Raw genomic sequence first — 21,088 nt, 5'->3', positions numbered from 1 at the left:
CATGAAAAGGCTGCATTTTTTTTAATTGATGTATATTGCAAAGTTTCTTGAAATGATGTTCAATTTTCAAAAAGCTTGTGTTTGGGTGGAGTTCCCCTTTAAAGAAGTGTGATTTCACTTTGAGTAAAGTTGGGGTAAATGCTTTCTAGGAGCTGCAACCTGATTATATAAGAAGCCTTTTAGAATTCTGCAAATGACTGACCTGCTGCACCTCTGCGGCAGTGCTCCTGAAGAGCTCAATATAGCGCTTTCCAAGCAATTCTTTGTGCTTTTTCAGTGCATTCTGTGCATACTCCTCGCAGGCAAACAGCACAAAGGCATCTCCTGTGGGCCTGTTATCTGGATAGGTGACGAAGAGTATTCCTTCTTTCCCTCCAGTAACTGGGCACTGCTGGCCAAAAAACGCCAGCACTTCTTCTGCAGTGGCAGTGAATGGCAATCCCCGCATGCGCACAATCACCTGATTCTCCTTGGACAAAAACTGTGCCACTTCGTTGGAAGTACCTGGAAAGTGCCACATCAAATAAGTAACAAACTGGTACAAACAAGCAGTGCTGAGATAAGCATAACATTGCTGGCAAATTCCTGCAAAGAATTCTACGTTTCTGCATTGCTTATTAATGTAAAAACACACTGCTGGGCAAGCGCGCTGCTCCAGAACAGCTGTGTGGTCTGGCAACTCATGGGTTAAATTGCATCATGCCAATCACTGTGGGCTGGCAAATCAAGGATTAAAACTATCATGCCAATCACTGCTAACGCTAAAAGGTACAAATCTGACACAGTATCTTTTCCACCAGCTTGTTCTTAGTCAGATTTGTTCCTGTAAATTTTATCAGAATAGATTGAGCGAGACTGGCATCGTGCCACTCTGCAGCTGTCATTGAAATACAACACCCAGTCTTAAAGAATGATTAGTTGGCTGAGGGTGATTGGAATTGCAGCTAGATCCACAAATGCTGTAAATATTATGTGTTTTATATACAGAGCTTTAAAAACTTTAAAAATTACCTCCAGCAATTTTAAGGAAATCTTCTCCAGTTGCTTTATATACCTGAAAGAGAAATACAGTAACTGGTGCATTGAGCGCAATATACTTATATGGTTGATTTATAATAGGGCAATTGGACAGTGGTTTTTATGGCCTGTGGCCTGTTCAGTGGCTTGAACATTTGGAATGACAACTAATCAGTCCATAACATGTAAAAACAATCCCACAGAGATATAAATCAGTCACACAGCAAAACCAATTGGTTATTGTGCCTGCTAAGCAACAACTCCATAACCAATGCAAAGGTGAATGGTATGCACCTAATAGTAAGTAATAATAGTAGTAGTAGTAGTAGTAATAGCCTAATAGCAAATAATTGTAATATTTGAAACAGGTAATGGCAAAGTGTCCCTTCCTTGGTTGACTGATCTTATATTATCCATCACGCAGCCCTTCAGATGCGGTTACTTAAAAAGTCCTAGATTTCCACTGAAAGGCTAGAAGTTGTAGTTTGACAAATGGAGAACTGTAGGTGCTACTCCGCTAAAGGTTTACCTCAATGTACCGATTTCCCATATGGTGCTTGTGCCTCTGCAACGCCAGGTCTCGGTGTTCTTCGCTTACAAACCTTACAAGGGCTTCACCGTTCCTTCGACCCTGAGCATTGAGACAAAGGGCAGCACCACCCCTACACAAGCAAAAGAAAAGATATGGGGCCCATATTTTTACAACATACCATATAATAATTATTCCATTAATTAATCTACTCCTGCCGTTTCAGGCTAGTTCAGCAGCACATCTGTAATTCCTGAATTAGCCTATGCCTGTTACCCTCTGTAACTATTAAGAAGCCAAGCATAAAGGTGGGAGAGATTGTGAATGGCGGTGTTCCTGTGCCACCAGAGCTGCTGGTAATGCCGCCATTGACAAGATGGCATAACATGAAAGGATTGTTCTTTGCTTTCTATTCTCCCCTTACAGAATAAATGTGATACTACCCTTCTGCCCAAGGCATAAAGCATGTGCAGCATTGGCGGATATAACTGGTCTATTTGTCTCAAATGAAGTATTTATGCAAAAGGTGCCGATCTTTATATGCCACTATACCAGTTCTGCCACAGTGCTCTCACGACACAACCAGGCATACCCTGTACACTAACATTCTTTTGTTCTGGGGATTTTTTAAGCATTCCATGAGATAGAAAGGAAAATACTCACTTTGCAATGTTCAGGCCTTTGAAGAATCGTGCAATATCCTGGTCAGATGACTGCCACGGTAATCCTCTTGCTCTGATAATTGTGTTATCGTCAATTATCTCCAATTTGCTGCTATGAAACAAAAAAACATCACTGATAAGTAAGCTGAAGATATCATCTCTTTATTAGAAAAGTTTTTTCATTTTCTGAATTTACAAGCGTGGTTATTTAGAACATTTTACACTGTTTCCTAGAAACAGCCACAAGCACAGATCCCTCCTAATAAATAGTTGGACCTCAGAGACAAAAGTAAACATAAACCATTAGTCCATCTGCAAAGACACTAATTTTGAGCGACAGTTCTGGTATACAAGTATATTATTGCCTCATATGTTCCCTGCCCAATACAAAGTAAGAATATCCCAGTGAACCTTTTATGGCACCATCGCAGAACTTTCCCATTAGTGTCCGCCCCAGTGCAGCTTACACGCTAAAGACCCTACAAAGTACACATACATGCACTATGTGCTGGCATTATTACCAGGGAAGGAAGAGCAGACTAATCTGGGGCATGCAAAAATACCTGCATTGCTTAGGCCAGAATTCACTGAAGCCCAGTGAGCTGCAAAGACAGACTAGCTGATGGCATGGGGATGGGCTTCTGGGCAAAGGTAGGGCCCCAGGGCCCTTAAGCCTTTTGTTATGCCACAGTCACTATGGCCATTTCATAACGATCCAATTCACCTGCCTGTACGTTTCTAGAGATTGTGAGGAGCAAATGGGCAAGAACTGAACTCAGTTCTTACTGCTGATAAAGCCTTTTGGTTAACACTGAAGCATTAACAGAGTGCATCAAAGCTCTACACATTGTAAGGAATAGCATTTACACCAACCAGTAAGGAGAGTATTTTTTTACAGGCCCTAGCCACCCGTGTCAAGAGACCACTTAAATGCAGAACCATGACTACATGAATAAACAGACACAGGACATTGACAGGGTATCCAGTCACTACTCACTTTTTGTAAACACAAAGTTGCCAACTTTTTCAATGATTTAATTAAAGGAAAAAAACATTTTTGCTTACCAGGTACCAGATTCAAATTTGTAGTTTACTCTCTCAGGATCTGAAAACTTGTAATCTGCAAAAAAACCAAGTCATTACATTTAAAGAAGTTGCACTCTTATTTGGGTGTTAATGCCCCCACAAAGAGATTAGTTGCATGATTATTCTCTGCTCCTGCGGCCGACTAACCTCTCCGAAATCCCTTTCCACCGGCAACAAAGGAAAAAGCCGGTGAAACGGCCCACACATCACTTTTTTTCCCAAGTTGCCATTTTGGAGAGATTAGTCACCAGTGGTAGAAGAGATACATCACAGGCAACTAATCTCCGCGTGAGGGATGTCGGCCTAACAAACTTCCTTTCTACTCTGTTCATCTACTTCTCCTTTCAAGAACTTAGCACCTTCAAGATACTGATTATATATGGCTATTATTGATTTAGTATGGTACTCAGAATGACTAGGAAAACAGCTACAGAAAGTAAGTTTGTTTCACTTTCTTCTATTCAGGTCCCCAATCCTTTTAATATTAAAGACAAAACTAGCTCACTAATAATTGTGATGTTAGCTTTATTTTTAAAAGTGTGATATTCAAAGGTATAATTTTTCACCTCAAACTGACCCGACATTGGTCCCTAAAGGAACCCAATAAACCAATCACAATATGCTTTTGCAGATTTTTATGGCGCAAGCTGGAATATTTAACTTGCTGATCACATTCACTGAAGTGTAGTCTTTAAAACATTTAGCAGCCAAGTTTGTCTATTAAGTGTTGGCACATTGGCCATGGATCCAGTCATTCAACACCTAGGGGCAGATTTACTAATCCACGAATCCGAATCCCGAAAGGGAAAAAATCGTATCGGAAACTGAAATTTTGCAACTTTTTCGTCACCATCATGATTTTTCGTATTTGTCTCGACTTTTTTGCCGCAGTCACGACTTTATCGTATTTTGCACAACTTTTTCTGACTGAGCGATAGTAAACGGCGGAAAAACCAATCCGATTTTTTCGCGACGGCAAAGTCGCAGAAAATATACGAAAAAGTTGCACAAAATACCGATTATGAAAAAACGCATTTGGACGCTTTCGGTCTGTTCATGGATTAGTAAATCTCCCCCTAGTCTTCTAGTTCCGGTCCTGTAGCATGGAGGCCGATATATAAATTAAAACATCAGTCATTTTTACAGGCCAGCTCACCTAACATTCTACAATGTCTGGCACTCTGGAGATAAACTAAAACATCTCTAGAGCCACAGAGAGCTGCCATAAAGATAATCCCCTGGCAAAGGCTGGTTTTTCGGTACATCCAATTCTACAACAAGTTTTAAATATGAAAATTCCTATTCTATAAGTAACAGTTTCCGCAGCTAAGTATAAGGGAAGGCAGAGGTTTCTGTGGGTACTTACTGTATGGTTCTGAAATCAATGTTACAATTATGTCTCCCATATCATCAACTTCTGAAGCTCCATATCTGTATCGTGTACTTTTCTTTTCAAAACCCAAGTCTGGAAAGGTTGGTTAAGGAACTTTGAACAATAAAGTTACATAAAGAATAATAAGCACATTTTAGCGGCCGAAGAACATCCCATTACCAGCGGCCTCTGCTCATCCCCATCTCTTGTTTTGTCACACTTTCATGCTACATTGATGGACGAGATTTCCCCCCCCCCCCACCCATAATCAGACCACATATCAAGGGTTGGTAAATTTATGCTCAGTTTTAGCTTTGCCAATTGCAAAGGTATCTTCTGAGCCAAGCACCCTTTCACGCAGCTCTAAAGTTATTACCTTTCATTAACAAGCCCGAGGACATTCTATGCAACAAGCCCAGTGCTGCACCTGAAACGCGTGTTTCCTGCATCACTCATAAGCATATGCACTAACCCAGCCCTTTTTATTGCCCTGTCTTGCTTGTTGCTACTTGTGCTGTTTGTTCACTTCTACAACAGGGACATCAAGTCATTTTTCAAGAAAGGCATCGTAGGTCAAAATGTGACGAATCAGAAAGCATTTTCTGCAAAACCCAAATCTAAGTCAATTATGTCTGACAGCTCAAGTGTGTTGTTGGTTACAGCAAGCCCAGAAGTGGCATATGGGCTTCCATTTTAAGAGAGTAGAGGAAATCTAATTACCACTTTCGTTTTTTGCATTTACCATTTGGATTTGAGTTGTGCAACCCTGGCACTGTAGCTATTGTTAAACTATTGTTGTGCATTTAGGGTGTATACCCTTGCAACCAACCCACCCTAGCTAAAATATTATAATATATATATAATATTGTATTTATATATAATATTATATAAATAATATATATATATATATATATATATATATATAAATACAATAGAAAAGGGAAATTCACCATTATAGAATACTGATAAATCATCACCATCATGCATTACCATAAAGTAACAAGTCTGGGCACAGCAGTACAAACACCTGGTTTATCATTCACCTCCTGTCACTTCTCATTAGACGACTTCCCTGCACCACATTTACATACAGAACCTCTGTACATCACAGCTGTACATAAACCCTGTAACAGGAGACAACCTATCCATCTGGAATCAGCATCTGTTTACAACCTTAGATAGAACTGGTGACTCCCTAGTGAAAGAACATTTTATGCTTGATCATACACTAAAGGAGACATTTGGCACAATTCTAAAAGATGAAGGTGGACCATGCGGTTCTGAAACGGTTTTAAGCCACACAGAGTTGCACTGCATTTCACTCTATGGAGGAACCTACTATAGGCCTTTTTTAAATCTTACCAATATCACTTATAGAAACCCATAATACTGTCACCTTATTAGTCAAATAACAAACTTAAATGCTGCATGAATGCTGGAATTCTGAAAAACAGATTTTCTGCAAAATATCATAGCCAGTCCGTTGGCCACTTACATGGGCTATTAAGCCAATTTGGGCTGGAGGGACCTTTTACTGGCCTGTGTATGTCCAACTTTGGACTTTAAAGAGGTTCCTTCAGATTAAGTTTTACTACATTGCAAACATTTCTAAACATTCATACTATATGTAATAGATTTTTATTTTTTTGGTTTGTCAATTAAGCATTTTGTTCAGCAGCTGTTTGCTAGGGTGCAATATACTTAAAGGAACAGTAACACCAAAAAATGAAAGTGTATAAAAGTAGCTAAAATATAATGTGCTGCTGCCCTGCACTGGTAAAAGTTGTGTGGTTACTTCAGAAAGTCTACTATAATTTATATAAATAAGCTGCTATGTAGCCATGGAGGCAGCCATTCAAAGGAGAAAAGGCACAGGCACATAGCAGATAACAGATAAAACACTGTATTGTATTAATATTGTATTCTACAGAACTTCTGTTATCTGCTATGTAACCTGTGCCTTTTCTCCAGCTTGAATGGCTGCCCCCATGGCTACACAGCAACCTATTATATAAATTATAGTAGTGTTACTGTAGCAAACACACCAGTTTTACCAGTGCAGGGCAACAGTGCATTATATTTTTATTACTTTAAAGCTCTTTCATTTTTTGGTGTTACTGTTCCTTTAAGCAAGCGGTTTAAATGAGAGAATGGAGGATGAATAGGGGAGGGGAGAACAGGGGAGGGGAGAATAGGGGAGGGCTGAAATAGACAGATAAGCAAAAGTAAAAACAATATCAATATATCAGCCTCATACCAGTTGAAAGGCTGTTAAGGGCTGTGGCACACGGGGAGATTAGTCGCCCGCGACAAATCTCCCTGTTCACGGGCGACTAATCTCCCCGGATTGCCATCCCACCGGCAAAAATGTAAGTCGCCGGTGGGATGGCACATGCTGCGCAAGCGATTTTGGCAAATCGCCGAAAATGCCTCACGAGGCAACTTATTATTATTATTATCAACATTTATTTATAAAGTGCCAACATATTCCACAGCGATGTATAATAAGTGGGTTTCATACATTGGACATACAGAGTAACATATAAAGCAATCAATAACCGATACAAGAGGTGAAGAGAGCCCTGCCCAAAAGAGCTTACAATCTACAAGGAGAAAGGGTTGAGACAAGGTGTGGGAATGGGCCGAAATAGTCTGCGCAGCGTGTGCCATCCCTACGGCGACTTACATTTTCGCCGGTGGGATGGTAGTTCGGGGAGATTAGTCGCCCGTGACAAGGGAGATTTGTCGCGGGCGACTAATCTCCCCGTGTGCCAGAGCCCTAAGAATAGGACATTCTATAACATACTGAAAGTTAACTTAAAAGGTAAACAATTTAATCCACAACATAAAGACAGGACTAATACGCTTTGAAATATTTTCGACTGGCTGCTTGGTACCTGTCAGAACCAGTCCTGCACTTTCATGTCTGGGGGTTATTTTTGACATTCTACTAAAGGGACTGTATAGAACTGGTCTGTCCAACTGGAGGCCAACAGGACAAATGTGGCTCTATAGGAGGTTTTAATGACCCTAGACGAGTTTACAGATTTCTTTGTAGGACATTAACATTTGACAATACAAACATATTATTAACATCTATTTATATTGGATAATTGCCACTAAAAGGGCCGGGCTGCACTGGGATAGAGAATGTGTGCTGTTTGTGCCAAGAACCCAATTAGAAAGTTCTTGAAATAGCCGACATAAAAATGATCCTACCCGGTACCCATAGGTCTTTGTACCTCTGGGGTTCTGCAAAGCTTAAGTAACATTTCCCCCAGTTCATGCAAACAAAATCCATATACAGATTATGGGGGGGGTCATAATTAAATCTGGGTACATTGCAACAATACTATATTAGGTGCATTACATATAGATTTAACCTTGTATTAAACATTATATTATTGCATTATGTGAACACTTACTAAAGCTTGATGTGTCCCACAGAATGTTGTTTATCGTATGTGGATATAAAGGGGTTGTACAACTGTGACATTTAAAGTGATGAAGTCGAGGGAGTTGATAAAAATCACATTAAAAACAAAGAAAGTCTGAAATTATTTTCACACCATTTAGTGAGGAGGAAAGGAATCGGGAGGGTGAAAAAGCAGCAATTATGCACTCAACTGACATTTTGTCTCCAGGGAAAGGCGGCAGCAAGTTATGCACAGTGATTCATGCAGAAATAGTCAAACACGGTATATCCACCCCCTAACAGAAGGGATCAGAACAGACAAAACTTGCTTAGCAGGCTTGGTTTAGAGATAGGTGCTGTCATGTTGCCTGTTGCCCTGTGCTTGGAGGAGTCTTTGCATACTTAACCCCTTCAGCATCAGAACAGCACCTGCTCTGTAGTAGGGAATCACAGGGCAGCAATTATTCCTTACATTATAGAGATGCTGCCAGCATTCAGAGCTGTGCCTATGTAACAGGGGCAGAAATAGTAATTCTCCTGCACAGTTTGCAGTCAGTAGCCCTGGCTTTAGCGTTACTAAGAGAACCTTTCCCTGCATGCCTTAATTGCACCACACCCCTCGCCTAATGATATTTAGTTGGCTTCTCCAAGATGCCTTGCATAATACCCATGTCATGCCAGGGAGTGCGGTTTCATTACTCAGAGTACCTGGGAAGATGTAAGACTACATCATGATCAGCAGGTCTGAGGTCCAGTATATTGCTAGCTAGCATTATAGTAAGGCTTTAATGCACCTATTCTCAAATTCCTTGTAATGTCAGGGATTTGTCTTATGCCGAGATAGACAACCTTTGGGCCTCCCCCACTATGCAGAACTACAACTTGCAGCCAGGTTTGCCACATTTTTCTCTGACTTTCCTGTTCATATGGGTGGCAACTCTACTCCCACAGCATCCTCACAGGTTGACAACCATAAATAGACAGAGAAGAAAGCATTTGGCAGAAAATGTATCCATATGGTAGGAAAAAGGTGAAACTGGCACTTGATATTAAAAATCATGTAGTATAGGAGCTGATCTGGCATGGTGATATTATGTAAGAGAATGAGGCCTAGCTATACATGGATCGGGAGAGGTGAGAACTGTAGTAATTTTTTAGGGCCCCTACTGAACCACAGATGCAGTGGGTAAGTAAAACTGGCCATACACATTGAGATCCCCTCATAAGAGCAGATCTTCTCCCCATATGCCCACCTAAAGGTGGCTACACAGGGGTAGATTTAAGCTGCCAATTTGAGTCCTTTAGACCAATTTGGTAGCTTATCTGTCCATGTATGGGACTCCCCCATAGAACCATTTTACGTTACAAAGCATAACACAAAAACATGCCTTGGTTCCGATTTTGTAGGAGCGCATTAATATGCCTGACCCCTTTGGAATGTTAAATTGTCAAAATTAATTTACCTAAACCTGCCATTAATTGTAGACGGTTATTACTTGCTCTCCAATATCTTAAAACTGTAACCACACATTCAAATGTCAGTCAGAATGAATTTACTCTTTACTGGAAGGGATAAATATAAACTAGGCTTACATTTTCCTGCAGAATTTCAAGGGACAGTTAAAATCCTCTACTGCCCTGAGGAGCACTGCTTTACTGGTGCTTAGTTACATCATTACACATCAGCAAATTGGCTTTGTCAGAGCTGCAGTGCTCTGGATGGGTGGGTAGTTGATCTCAAAACTAATGTACTCATGTTATCTGGTGAGAAATGAATTAATGGAAGTGGAAAATGTGCAAACCATTAACATAAAAAAAATGTAAAAATACATTTTAAACGACTTCTGGACCCACAAGCATTGTGCCCAATACAGGTGTTGGCGAGGCACAGTAGAATCAGAGTGAATGTACTTGTGTCAGAGGGGCCAGAAACTGAAATCCAAGGAACTTGGAATAAGTAGGGAAAGTTCAGCTCAAGAAAAGGGTGAAATCACCCATAAAGTGTGATATAGAATGTACACGGAACTAACAAAGAACAAACACATCCAGGATGTAGGAACTCCAGAGACGTTAAATAGGATGCTGATGAAAACAGGTATTATAGCCAAGGCACAGAACAAGCGTTAACACTTTCTGGCACGCACTCCGCTTCCCAATGACAGGAGGCTGCACTCGGCACCTAGGCGTTTATAACAGGTGTTGACAACCAGTATATAAAATGAGTGAACTAGAACTTCAAGCATCATTCCAAAAGTCAAACACTGGGGTTGTTAGATTTGTAGTTGGTACTGCTGGATGCCCATGGCTGACATAGGCTTGTTGATCAGATCCCTGGTATAGGGCAGCTGTAATGCTTCCTATGGTCACCAGAATTGTACTTGTCCGTCAGCTTTTCCTTTTATATAACATACAAACTTCTATATGGTTGGCACAGGGTAATGGTTTCTGGGGAGCTTTGCCTATAAGATGTAAGCAATAATATGAAATAACCTTCCAGTACAAGGGTTGCTGCTTGCTGGCAATAAACCAGCTTCAGTCAGTGAAAATGTGAAGAAAGTAAGGGCAAGTGTCTAATTGCCCAAGGAGACATCAGTGCTAAACCTTATTATTTCTTAAAATGGGGGATGGGGGATTGTAGAAGCTTTTTATAGCTATTTCTCCCGAGGCAATTCAAACAAACAATAAAAGAATGTTGGTATTTCCCTGTCACAGAATATTTATCACCTGGTTATCAGTTTCTCAAAGGCTTTTATGAAGGCCATACTATTTCATACATTGGTTGTATTTAATTTGTGATTTGCCAGCTGGTTTCGAACTACAAGGCTCAGAATCAGGACAACTGTTCGCTGTCATTAGGATGCAAGGAGTTGCTAGTTCAGGCAGGCACTACATATATATACATATATATATACACACACACACACATATATATCAGTATTAGTGGTCCTTTAAGGCACAATCCTAATTAAAAAGATATTGGCGGGGTGTTTGTCACTATGGAATAATACTGCCTGCACGGAGTAGGGAAAATTTGTTAGTCAATAAATATCAAGTACAGCTAACCTATCAGTCCAAAAAGTATGGGCAATAATTCTGCATTAGACTGCTTCATAATCATTGTTGGTTATACTTGTCAAATATCTGTGCATTATTGGAGTTCTACATGAACTTGAAATGTCTACTGACCAATATCTCCACAATGTGTGTTTGTGCCATGCCTATTGCTCATTGCACCTAGCTGCTGGCATTGCCTGCTAATCACTCCCCATTTCTGGCATGTTGATTACTGTCTGTACCTGCTTTAATGTTGACAGGTATTTGTTTTTCACATAGAAGGCCCCTGTATCAACAGTAATGGCACTAACTTTGTATATCTAAGCCTTTCCTTATTTATGAACTTACAAGAGATGGTTTTCAAACTCTTTTCTGTATGCAAATAATGAAAAAGTGGGTGAACAGCAACGTCATAAGGAAATTACATCTTGTATATAAATCAGTGGAGGAAACAGTTGCAGGGTAGAGAAAAATATGAAGTCAATGGCAAACATAGCCTTTACCCACTAGAATATCTGACAAAATACAGAAAAATCTTGTTTTTTAATTAATAGAACTGCTGGGCTTATGGCATATAAGATAATATTGCACCAACATGTATTGTGTAACAAAAAAATACTATGTTAGATTTTCCATTAAGTGCAGTCTGTATGATACAGATGTGATTGTGACAGACAGGATTTTTCCCTCTCTCTAGTAAGTGAAAGATGTCACGTGCAATAAAAAGACCTTTCTCCCAGTTTGTTCTTTGGAACTAGGTAGGCAGTGAAAGAAAGGAGGATATAAGATCCAGGATAGGTCAACATATGGCAAGAATCAACAGAGGAGTGGCAGGGCAGGACTCGTGCTGCAGGTGCACAGGGGAAAAACAGCTCTCAGCCAAAGCTGCTGATCAATGTCAAGCTATACATTTTGGCTTTTTATGGCATTTTCTGCACCCCAAGAGCAGAGATATTCTGCCAGCAGTTCCAAATTCAAGTTCCAAACTTGGAAAAACCTGTCTTCATTTTATAAATTAAAAACTAAACTGCAGCAGTCTGTTCCCAAGCCCATGTCCTAAAGAGCTGTTCGTTTCCAAGTACAGGACAAGAAAATCGCCATAAATGCTTATTCAATAAGGCACCCTGTTTATGTATAACAGGTTAAAATCTAAATCATGTTTTTGCTTCCATCAAAATAACTGATAAAATAATTTACCTTCACCAAGAGGAAAGAACAGATTCAGTTCACAACCATTATGGGCTTCCAGTCTACAACTTCCAGCATACTCAGTACCTTATGTACCTTTAGGTCACTCTAAATAAATAGTGGTTACTCTTTACCTGAAATCCACAACATTCCCAGTAACCTCAAAGTACACAGTGTGTCACTTGTGTGTATAAAAGTAGCATAATAACCCCGTATATGCAGGATCCAAATCAGCACTTATCGCCAGTTAGTCCTTCATATTTGACTAGGCAAAGTTCTTATGTGCAGGACTAAACCTAGAGTGCCTGCCACATGGTCTTGTGGGTAGCAATGGACATGAACACTTTCTAAATTTTATGGACAGATAAATGTGGTCAGCCACTTTGGGGACTAAAGCTGCCCATACACTCACCGATATTATTGTACGATTCAGCGAGTGTATGGTGGATTAACGAGACGACCAATATTGCAAAAGCCTTGGATATCTCCCATCTCGTCAACTGGGCGGGACAACAGATTTTGCTGCAAAAGCTGTGTTTAGGGCTGAATCGACAGAGGTAGAATGCTAGCTCTATATGGGACGATTCAGCCCTGAACGTTAGTGGAGGGTAGGAATGATCAATGGTCACAGGAAAGATCGTAATTGTAATGTGTATGGCCAGCTTCATACCACACAAACTAAACAGACTGTTAAAAGCAGAAAATGTCATCAATGTGACCAGGCAAGCAACATAGTCAACTGAAGCCTCCAAACAGGGTTCTCAGTGGGGTCATCAGACCAACATGTCCATTCACATGCCTTTAAACAGGTCCAAAGGTCAAATGCACAGATTAGTTCTGTAACTTGCAAAAAGTCTACCTGTGCAAAGTCAAACAGCATTTCAGACACAGTGCTATCCAACATGTTGCCATGTCAATTTTAAGGGGTAGTTAACAGTCAGCATAAATGTTTTTGGTAAAAATGCACATTTTAAAAATGTATTTGTTCTTGGTCCCTCCTGCCCTCCCAAGGTGCTGCAGTAGCAGTTTAACATGTCTGGTCAGCACTCTAACCCCTAACCTTCTTAAGTGTTTGACACATTGATTGCTGCATTTTTCAGCAGAACCAACAGAATGTCAGCAACTAATTTATTTATTGTAACAGCTGTCATGAACCCAGACTTTGGCAAACCCAGAGGTGTATAGCCAAGTAAGAGATGGCCATTCTGCAGTGTCTGAGCAATTGCTCAATTAAATGTATTAAACTTTTGGTTTACAAAGTTGTTACTGATCTGGCTTTTTGAGCTGCTACTGGGAACCATGAGAGGAGTGGAAATTATATTTATTTATGTAAGCTGAACTACCTGTTTATGGCACAGAGAAATAAAAAAAAAAATCAGGCAATATCAAAAGTCACTCACTTGGGCCTCCTTGACTGAAAATTGTGCATTACTGGATTAGGCATCATATTCCAAATTTTAAGTAGCCCCATCAACTGTATTAAAGTACTCAGCATAAAGCCTGCTGAATTTATTTGGCCACAGAAGTACACTAACTTCTAATAACTTTATATGTGACAAAAGACATAATATTTTCTATTTAACTGATTTAGCAATACATACCTGCCAGCTGTCAGGACAGTCCTGAATTTTGTAGCACAATGCATGCCAAAAAGAAGGCAGGGTTATTACTAGATGAATTTGCCGTATCAGATTTCCCTAAAATACACACTAATGCATTTATCTTGTTTACAAGTAACTTATTATCCTCTCGTGTTAATTCACAAATCAACCATTCAGGAGTCAATACGTAAATGCAGCGCCACTTAAAAGGATACAACTTGCCATTGCATGTACATCTAACTCATTTGTATCGCTTGATCCAGGGCAGCACTTCAAGAATTCTTTTCTCAGGTCAAAAAAGGAGTAGAAGCATTCTGGGAGCAATATGTTCTGTGGAGTAAAACAAAGAATCAGTTACACTACACTGTACATACAAATTCAACTTATGGCCACAGCAAGGACACAAACAGTGGGTAAGCGCCTCCTGCACAGGTGCCATTTTTGCATGAAAACTGGGAAAGAGTATTTTCAGTTTCCCATATTTATGAAGGCAGAATGTAAAAAATATCAACGCAAAGAGCAAACAGTCACATTAAGCCTACTTCACAGCCCCCAAGAATAATAAATATGTGCATATTAGAGGGTTTTTGATTGATTCTTCCCAGTCAGCAATACTGGATTGCCTCAAGTGAATACAGAGGTAAGTGATACATGCTCTTGTTTATTTTGTGCATTTAGTTTAAGTGTTTGTACACTGTTCAGAGGGATTACATTTCATGTCTTGCTACTAAAAGTTAGATGAAGGGTGGCATGTAATCCTCCAGACACCCTGTGCTGAAGAGGATTTACCAACAAAATGGGCTAATCCTTCATTAATGGACCATGCACCGACATCATGTAATGCTGCTATCGGAGAAAGCCCCACAGATTCGCCAGCCAAAGGCTGATGGAACAGAGTTAAAGGAAAAAATAATGTAGATCTCTATTGTCTACAGTCTCTATTTTCATAAAAGTATACTTTAGTAGTATGTCTGTGCTACTGGGCAATCCTAAATAGAAAAATGGGCATTTTACGTACTAAGGGCTGCTTCCTGGGATCATAGGATTCACAGTGCACACAAACCAACCAACATGCAATATACATGTTAGGTCAAATCACCCAATTAATGGTGAATTAATGGACAAAGTTCTGTCTTTTACTCACAGAGCTGCATTTTTTCCTTTCAGGTGATATCGGAGGGAGCACACAGACCATCACAAAATGGTGGATCACGGAAAAGTTTTAAAAGGGAAATATTTACAGATAAATATTCCAGTTTAAGATTTTTTAATAAGCCACTTAACCAACAGTTTATATCATTAAGTATTCATTCTGGGGGTAGAGTATTATGGCTGCAGGCATCTTGAGCACAGCCAGATATTAACTAGTAAAACATAAAGGTATTCTAGCAGTGAGTTGCACCACCATGTAGATGAGTAATTCTGACAGATCCGCATAGCATTGGGTGACAGGACTAGAAACCAGAGGCCAAGCATTTGCCTTGCCCTTTAGCATGTTTTTGCTCACATCCCCCCCTTTTCTTTTTTCTACTCCCACACAAAATTGACATTTACTGCACCAGGAAGTATTGTTGGAAACATAATTAATGCTTTGCAACCTGAGATTTCCTAAAAATTAAATATTAATGACCATACAATTTTTTTTTTTTTTTTTTTTTTAAACACAATTTTCTTCCATAAATACTAGAAAACAAGCTAACAGGGCTGGGACACCTATTAAGTGTGGTGGTGCGAGGTGTTCCGAGTATCCTTCTAACTAAGCTGCTTAGAGAGAACAGTATGTATAGACAGAGATTACAGCAGATGACTGACAGACCCCGTTGTATAGGAAAATGGGCAGAGTAAATGGGTTGGTCAGTTTCCACCTGTCGTCAGCTTTGGCACTTGTGTGTACAGGTGGCACCCAGGAGCGCAGTGCAACGGGTGCTCCCCTGCACAGTATACTTAAATAAACAAAGTTATTTTATGCAACGGTCCCTTTACTAAACCCATCCCCCATCATTCCAACCTATCACTGTTTAACTTATATTGATTTACTGGCTAGAATAATGAAAGCAAAAATGTGATTGGTTGCAATGAGTTATCAGACTTGTCAATCTGTGTGTTACTCTATAAGCCCCATGGTCTCTGCTTCTTTCCAGCAGGCTATTGGGGGTGGGGGTCATATCATGTAACCCATGGCTTTTTTTTTTTTTTCCACCTGTCTCTGTAGGTCTGTGACAAAGGGCCAGAGGCCATACAGTTTGTTAGGATTGAATCTACAACTTACAGTTTTGTAACTGTAATATGGTGTGAGAACATGCAGATATTAGAATATATATGTCTAACCTATAATATGGCTTCCTGCAGCATACATTCTGTTACACTGTTAACTATTACTCTGTGGGGACCCAAGGTCAACATCATTTTGTATGACAAAGACACCATAATCATACAACTTGTTCACTTTTGCAATAACAGGCAAAACAGGGGTAGTTTGGCGACACTCAGGGATCCTCAAGCAACTTGCATAGGCCAGGGATTGCCGGATGGGATTAATCAGTTCTGGTCTTGTTGGCTTTGATTTATTATGATAGTCAAAATGACAAACAAGCGCTCATGACTATTTCTCTGTTGGGAAACCTTACTCATTTGCTGTGCAAAGCAGAAGCAAAATACATCTTTTATTTCCAAAAGAAAATCCAAACGATCGTGTTTGCATTTATTCAATGGATAAGGTATGGCTATAATACTAGCAGATGGGACACGCATCATAGTCTATTCAGCATAGTAAATAGCCTGTGAAGAATAAACTAGCAAAGGCAAGCAATATGGCAGCACATACAATAAGCAATATCCTAATATTAAAATAAAAACTAATTTCAATATAAATGGAATATGAACCGGATTATGAAATTCTATACAGGATACTGGGCCTGCCATATTAACAGCAGCTAAAAAGGATTAGGGTAGACACTGTGCGAGGCAGAAACCTTTATCCTCATGTGAACATGCAAAACATATTGAACACACATCTGTGCCAGGGAAGCAGTTACTCTGCACATTAACAGTGTAATATAGCCATTCTATGATGCCATCTTATCCACTTACATCAGACCATGTATGAGCCCACTGACTGATCATGTTTATAAGGATAATATATAGATATATGACTTGAGAGCTTAAGGATACTTCATTTCCCTTTAAGCAGGTCTCACTTCGTTGCTCATTTGTTATTAGGCAAGTGCAGGCCATCATTGGAGTGTGACAGTCAGATATAACAGACTAAACATTCCTGCCGCAGAGTGCCATATTTCATAGGAAGCACCTCTCTAACCTACATAAGAAATGGCTGACTAAAAACAGAAGAAAAAACACAAAGTGTGCAGGAACAGAGAACAGGTTCTACTTGTTACACATTATTTCTGGTCTTTTCGTACTCATAACACTTGCTTGAAAAGCAGTTGTAAAAGAGCCATTATATACATTTTAAAAGGTTCACCTAAAAATAAACAGTTGTACACACCAGCAATCTAGTACTGTGGCATGGGTGTGATTTATTAACAACTAGAGTGGGATTTCAATGAAATCGGCCATTTGAACCACCTACTGGTTGCATTTAAAGCCTTGAGGTTGCAAGAGTCACTCACCCAAGCAGTGTTATTTTGGCTGCTACAGTTTATCAGTGTTGTGGTTGGGGCTTTAATCTATGTTGTACGTTGCTATATAAACATATGTGCAGAATAGATCCAACAGCCAACCAGTAGCGCAGAATCTACGGTACAGGCACTATGGCACTGTAGATGGCATTAAAAAGGGTTAGAAGGTACAGCTTGAAACAACATCTTCCTGCGGTATGCCTTGATACATTTCACAAAATGTACAACATTATACAATGTTTCAAAAAGGTCTCACTGGAAACTTTAAATATCTATTAATATCATCCCTGAGAGTGTGGTTTGCAAGCATTTAAAATTCTTGCACAGAGGCACACACCCTAACAAAAGCCATGTAAAATTAAATAGCATCATTCTGGAACAAGCAAGCTATGCACTCTTGCATAAGAAATTATTTTAAATCAGAAATCATTTGAAGCATAAAACAAACAATTATCTGTCTGTGACACTATGTTATAAAGGGCTCAAAACCCTGCAGTGATGCAAACAATGTTTTTCAGGTACAATACATAACCATGGAGAAAAATACGTCATTATTAAAAGTGAGAGACAAACACAGCAGAATTCTGTTACATATGTGGCATAGCAGGTTATTATGTCAGCTCTGTGCTGGCCTGGCACATGTCACACAGAAAGTGAGATAAATTGGACTGCACAGCAGTAAAGCAATCAAGTAACTGCATGAGCTCAGCAACAGCTGGAAATTTACAGGTTAAAAATACTTGCCATAAAGTATAAAATCCAGTAAACAAAAGTTTTGCCAATGCCTTTTAAAATCCCAATTGGTGGTTCAGTTTTATGCCCCCCAAAAAATGGTTGGATATAAAAACTAAGCACAGCACAGTATTCTAAAAGATCATTTCTTCAGTTCTGGGTCCCTGCAAAACCACCTTTAAAAAGCTGGTCCAAAGAGGAACAGGCCCTGACTTGCAATAATTACTAATCGGCATCTTTCCAGCCACCTTGTTTAACGCAACCCAAAGCTGCCTTTCAAGCTCTTCTACTTTTATAAAAGGAAAGGGTGGGTATGAAACTGAAGGATGGAAAGGGAGAGGAGGCACTTACTGTCATTTGGGGATTAGGTTCCTCAGCAAGACTGCAGACTAGCACAATTTTCACATTTTGGGGCAACAGATGCACCAACAGTCATACAGTTTGGTCAGACTGAGCAAAGTAATAGGTTGCCACTTTCTAAATAATTGATAAAAGTTGATAATTACTGTGAGTGACTATGGCTATTTGGCTCCTGTCCAGTGAATATTAGGTGGAATGTTAGGGTATGGATATTTTAAAACAGAGATGGCAGAAGTGCACTGCTCTTACAGCACGTAGCACAAATAAAGTACATTCTACATCCCATTTACCAGCTTCTTTGGCTTATTCCTCTTCACTAACCCTTTAACATTGCAGAAGACTTACTTTCCTGTAATGCACTGCAATTTTCAATCATTTTATTTACAATGTTGAACAAAGAGGCAACACCTTGTTCATTATTATGTCCAAAGTTCAGAAACTTTATAAAAAAAAAAAAAAAAAAAAATTATATTATATATATATATAAAATGGACCTCAAATGATGTTAAGATCCTGGTCCTGTTACTAACGATTGCCAGTCTTCTAAATCACACTGTATGCTGCCATCTACTTACTGATCCATCTGTACTGCTGTCTGATATCAAGTCCCAAGAGCACAAAATGTTTCTTGCCTCATGGGAAACAATGTAACATGCTACCAAGTGGCTTTTAGTTAAGCCAAAAGACACCTGGCTCATTTTTAAATCATTCCAGGATATCGCTACACTTATTGCATGGAAATATATACAGACCCAAAGTCAGCAAATTCATATGGTAAACTGGTTTGTTTGTACACTTCTAGTAGGAGTTACTATAAATGCAACCTTAGGTGGTGCCATATAGCTTAGCCACATCAGTCGTTTTGCCTAGGGCATGCTCTTATCCTCTGCCTTGAGCCAAGGGTGGGGCAAGGCAGCTAGCAAGGTATTAGTCCAAAGCAATTGAAGATAGCAGATCTTCAAACAATAGTTTAGATTTAAAAACAAAAGTCATGGGAGCAGTGTGTATACAATTCTGTAGTAGTGTTGGCATGTCACACCTCTGTAAAATGGGAGAATATAGGGCAATATAGGGAGAATGAAATAAGAGTTTTAGTTAGTTATTGTTAAAATGATTTGACTGCAGAAATCAAAACATTATTCAAAAGGAGAGGGGTTTCAGTACAAAATGTAATGCAAAAAAGTGACTTGTTGGAACCCCTCTGTGTGCAGGACACTTGCCTAAGTAAATACATAACAGTTTGTGATAAGAAACAATTCCTTCTTGTTCCAGCTGAGTGTTTAGGGCAGCTCGGGTATTTCTAACACTACACTGGGCAGGGAAAGCAATCATGCTTGGCAAACGTGGTCTAAGCATTTCACTTTCCTCTATGTCTGCACAAGACATAAAAACCAGGTGTGATGGGATGAGATGGCATTCTGTGTTGCACAGATTTTAGAGGAAGGACACAGGAGAATTCAGTCATGCCAGTCAGGCATTTTCCCCAATTTCTATTAAATATTAGCTACTGAAAAATCTAAAAAGTTTCCCTGATCCGTCCTTAATTACAGAACAGGGGAACTAGTAAAATAACATCAAGTGACATTTGGTGTCACGATCATGGAACTCTACTCAATACAACTTCCACAATAATACTACTACTACAAGAACCAATTAAAAAAAAACAAAAAAAAAAAAACACACCTTCTTTAACCTGTAAACCAGTGCAGAACTGGATACTCTGGATTATGTGACCTTGAGTAATGGTCAAGAGACCTTAAGAATTGGCTGGAACACATCACCTTCTGTAACTAAATTTCTTAGCCAGCCCATTGCTTTAAGTTAGTGATATCAAACACTGTAGGAGGATAGACCGATAACTTTGGGAAAACATTAGGGTATGCTACTATATCCTAATTAAAAAAACAAATAACAGACATAACAGCACAAGATGTTTGAGCCCAGGAAAGACCAATCCAGTTATGGAACTGGTTATCCTGAATGCTCGGGACCTAGGGTTTTCCATATAAGGGGTCTTTCTGTAATTTGGATCTCCATACCTTAAGTTTACTTAAAGATTATTTGAACATTAGTAGGATTGTTTTACTTAATAAGGATTAATTATATCTTATTTATTACAGAGAAAGGAAATCATGTTTAAAAATTGGATTTCTTAAAATGGAGTCTATGGAAGATGGCCTTTCTGTAATTCGTAACTTTCTGGATAATGGGTTTCCGGATAAGGGATCCCATACCTGTACCATTATATAGAAAACTAGTTGTAAAAAAAGTGTTTTCTTTTATGGTCACACATTTGATGTATTGGTGTCTCTTTGCCATGTGTGTGTGATACAATCATAAGTTTGTGTACCACAAGCCTCCACTCAATTAGTAGAAAGGATTGGGATCATTTTGTTCCTAGGTCCTGATGTGCTCTCTATTCTCTTATTGCCCC

At 39.4% G+C, this 21,088-nt stretch overlaps 1 protein-coding gene across 4 annotated transcripts in view; it reads right to left on the bottom strand.

The window, feature by feature from the left end:
- esrp1 (epithelial splicing regulatory protein 1) overlaps positions 1-21,088 on the bottom strand; it is a 45,554-nt gene that overhangs the window by 17,106 nt on the left and 7,360 nt on the right. For 3 of the 4 annotated variants that reach the window (XR_004223087.1, XM_012964536.3, NM_001005057.1), the window contains 7 exon segments: positions 14,140-14,254; positions 4,661-4,759; positions 3,274-3,328; positions 2,210-2,320; positions 1,547-1,679; positions 1,012-1,054; positions 203-504 (listed from right to left, as the gene is read on the bottom strand). Coding sequence is in view for 3 of the 4 variants with exons in the window: in XM_012964536.3 (XP_012819990.1) it covers positions 203-504; positions 1,012-1,054; positions 1,547-1,679; positions 2,210-2,320; positions 3,274-3,328; positions 4,661-4,759; positions 14,140-14,254 (858 nt within the window). In the remaining variant the exon portion in view is untranslated. 4 annotated transcript variants of the gene reach the window in all.

This window comes from Xenopus tropicalis, chromosome 6 (assembly GCF_000004195.4).
Source record: "Xenopus tropicalis strain Nigerian chromosome 6, UCB_Xtro_10.0, whole genome shotgun sequence".
In the NCBI taxonomy this organism is placed as follows: Eukaryota; Metazoa; Chordata; class Amphibia; order Anura; family Pipidae; genus Xenopus; species Xenopus tropicalis.
This window is presented reverse-complemented; position numbering and strand designations above follow the sequence as displayed.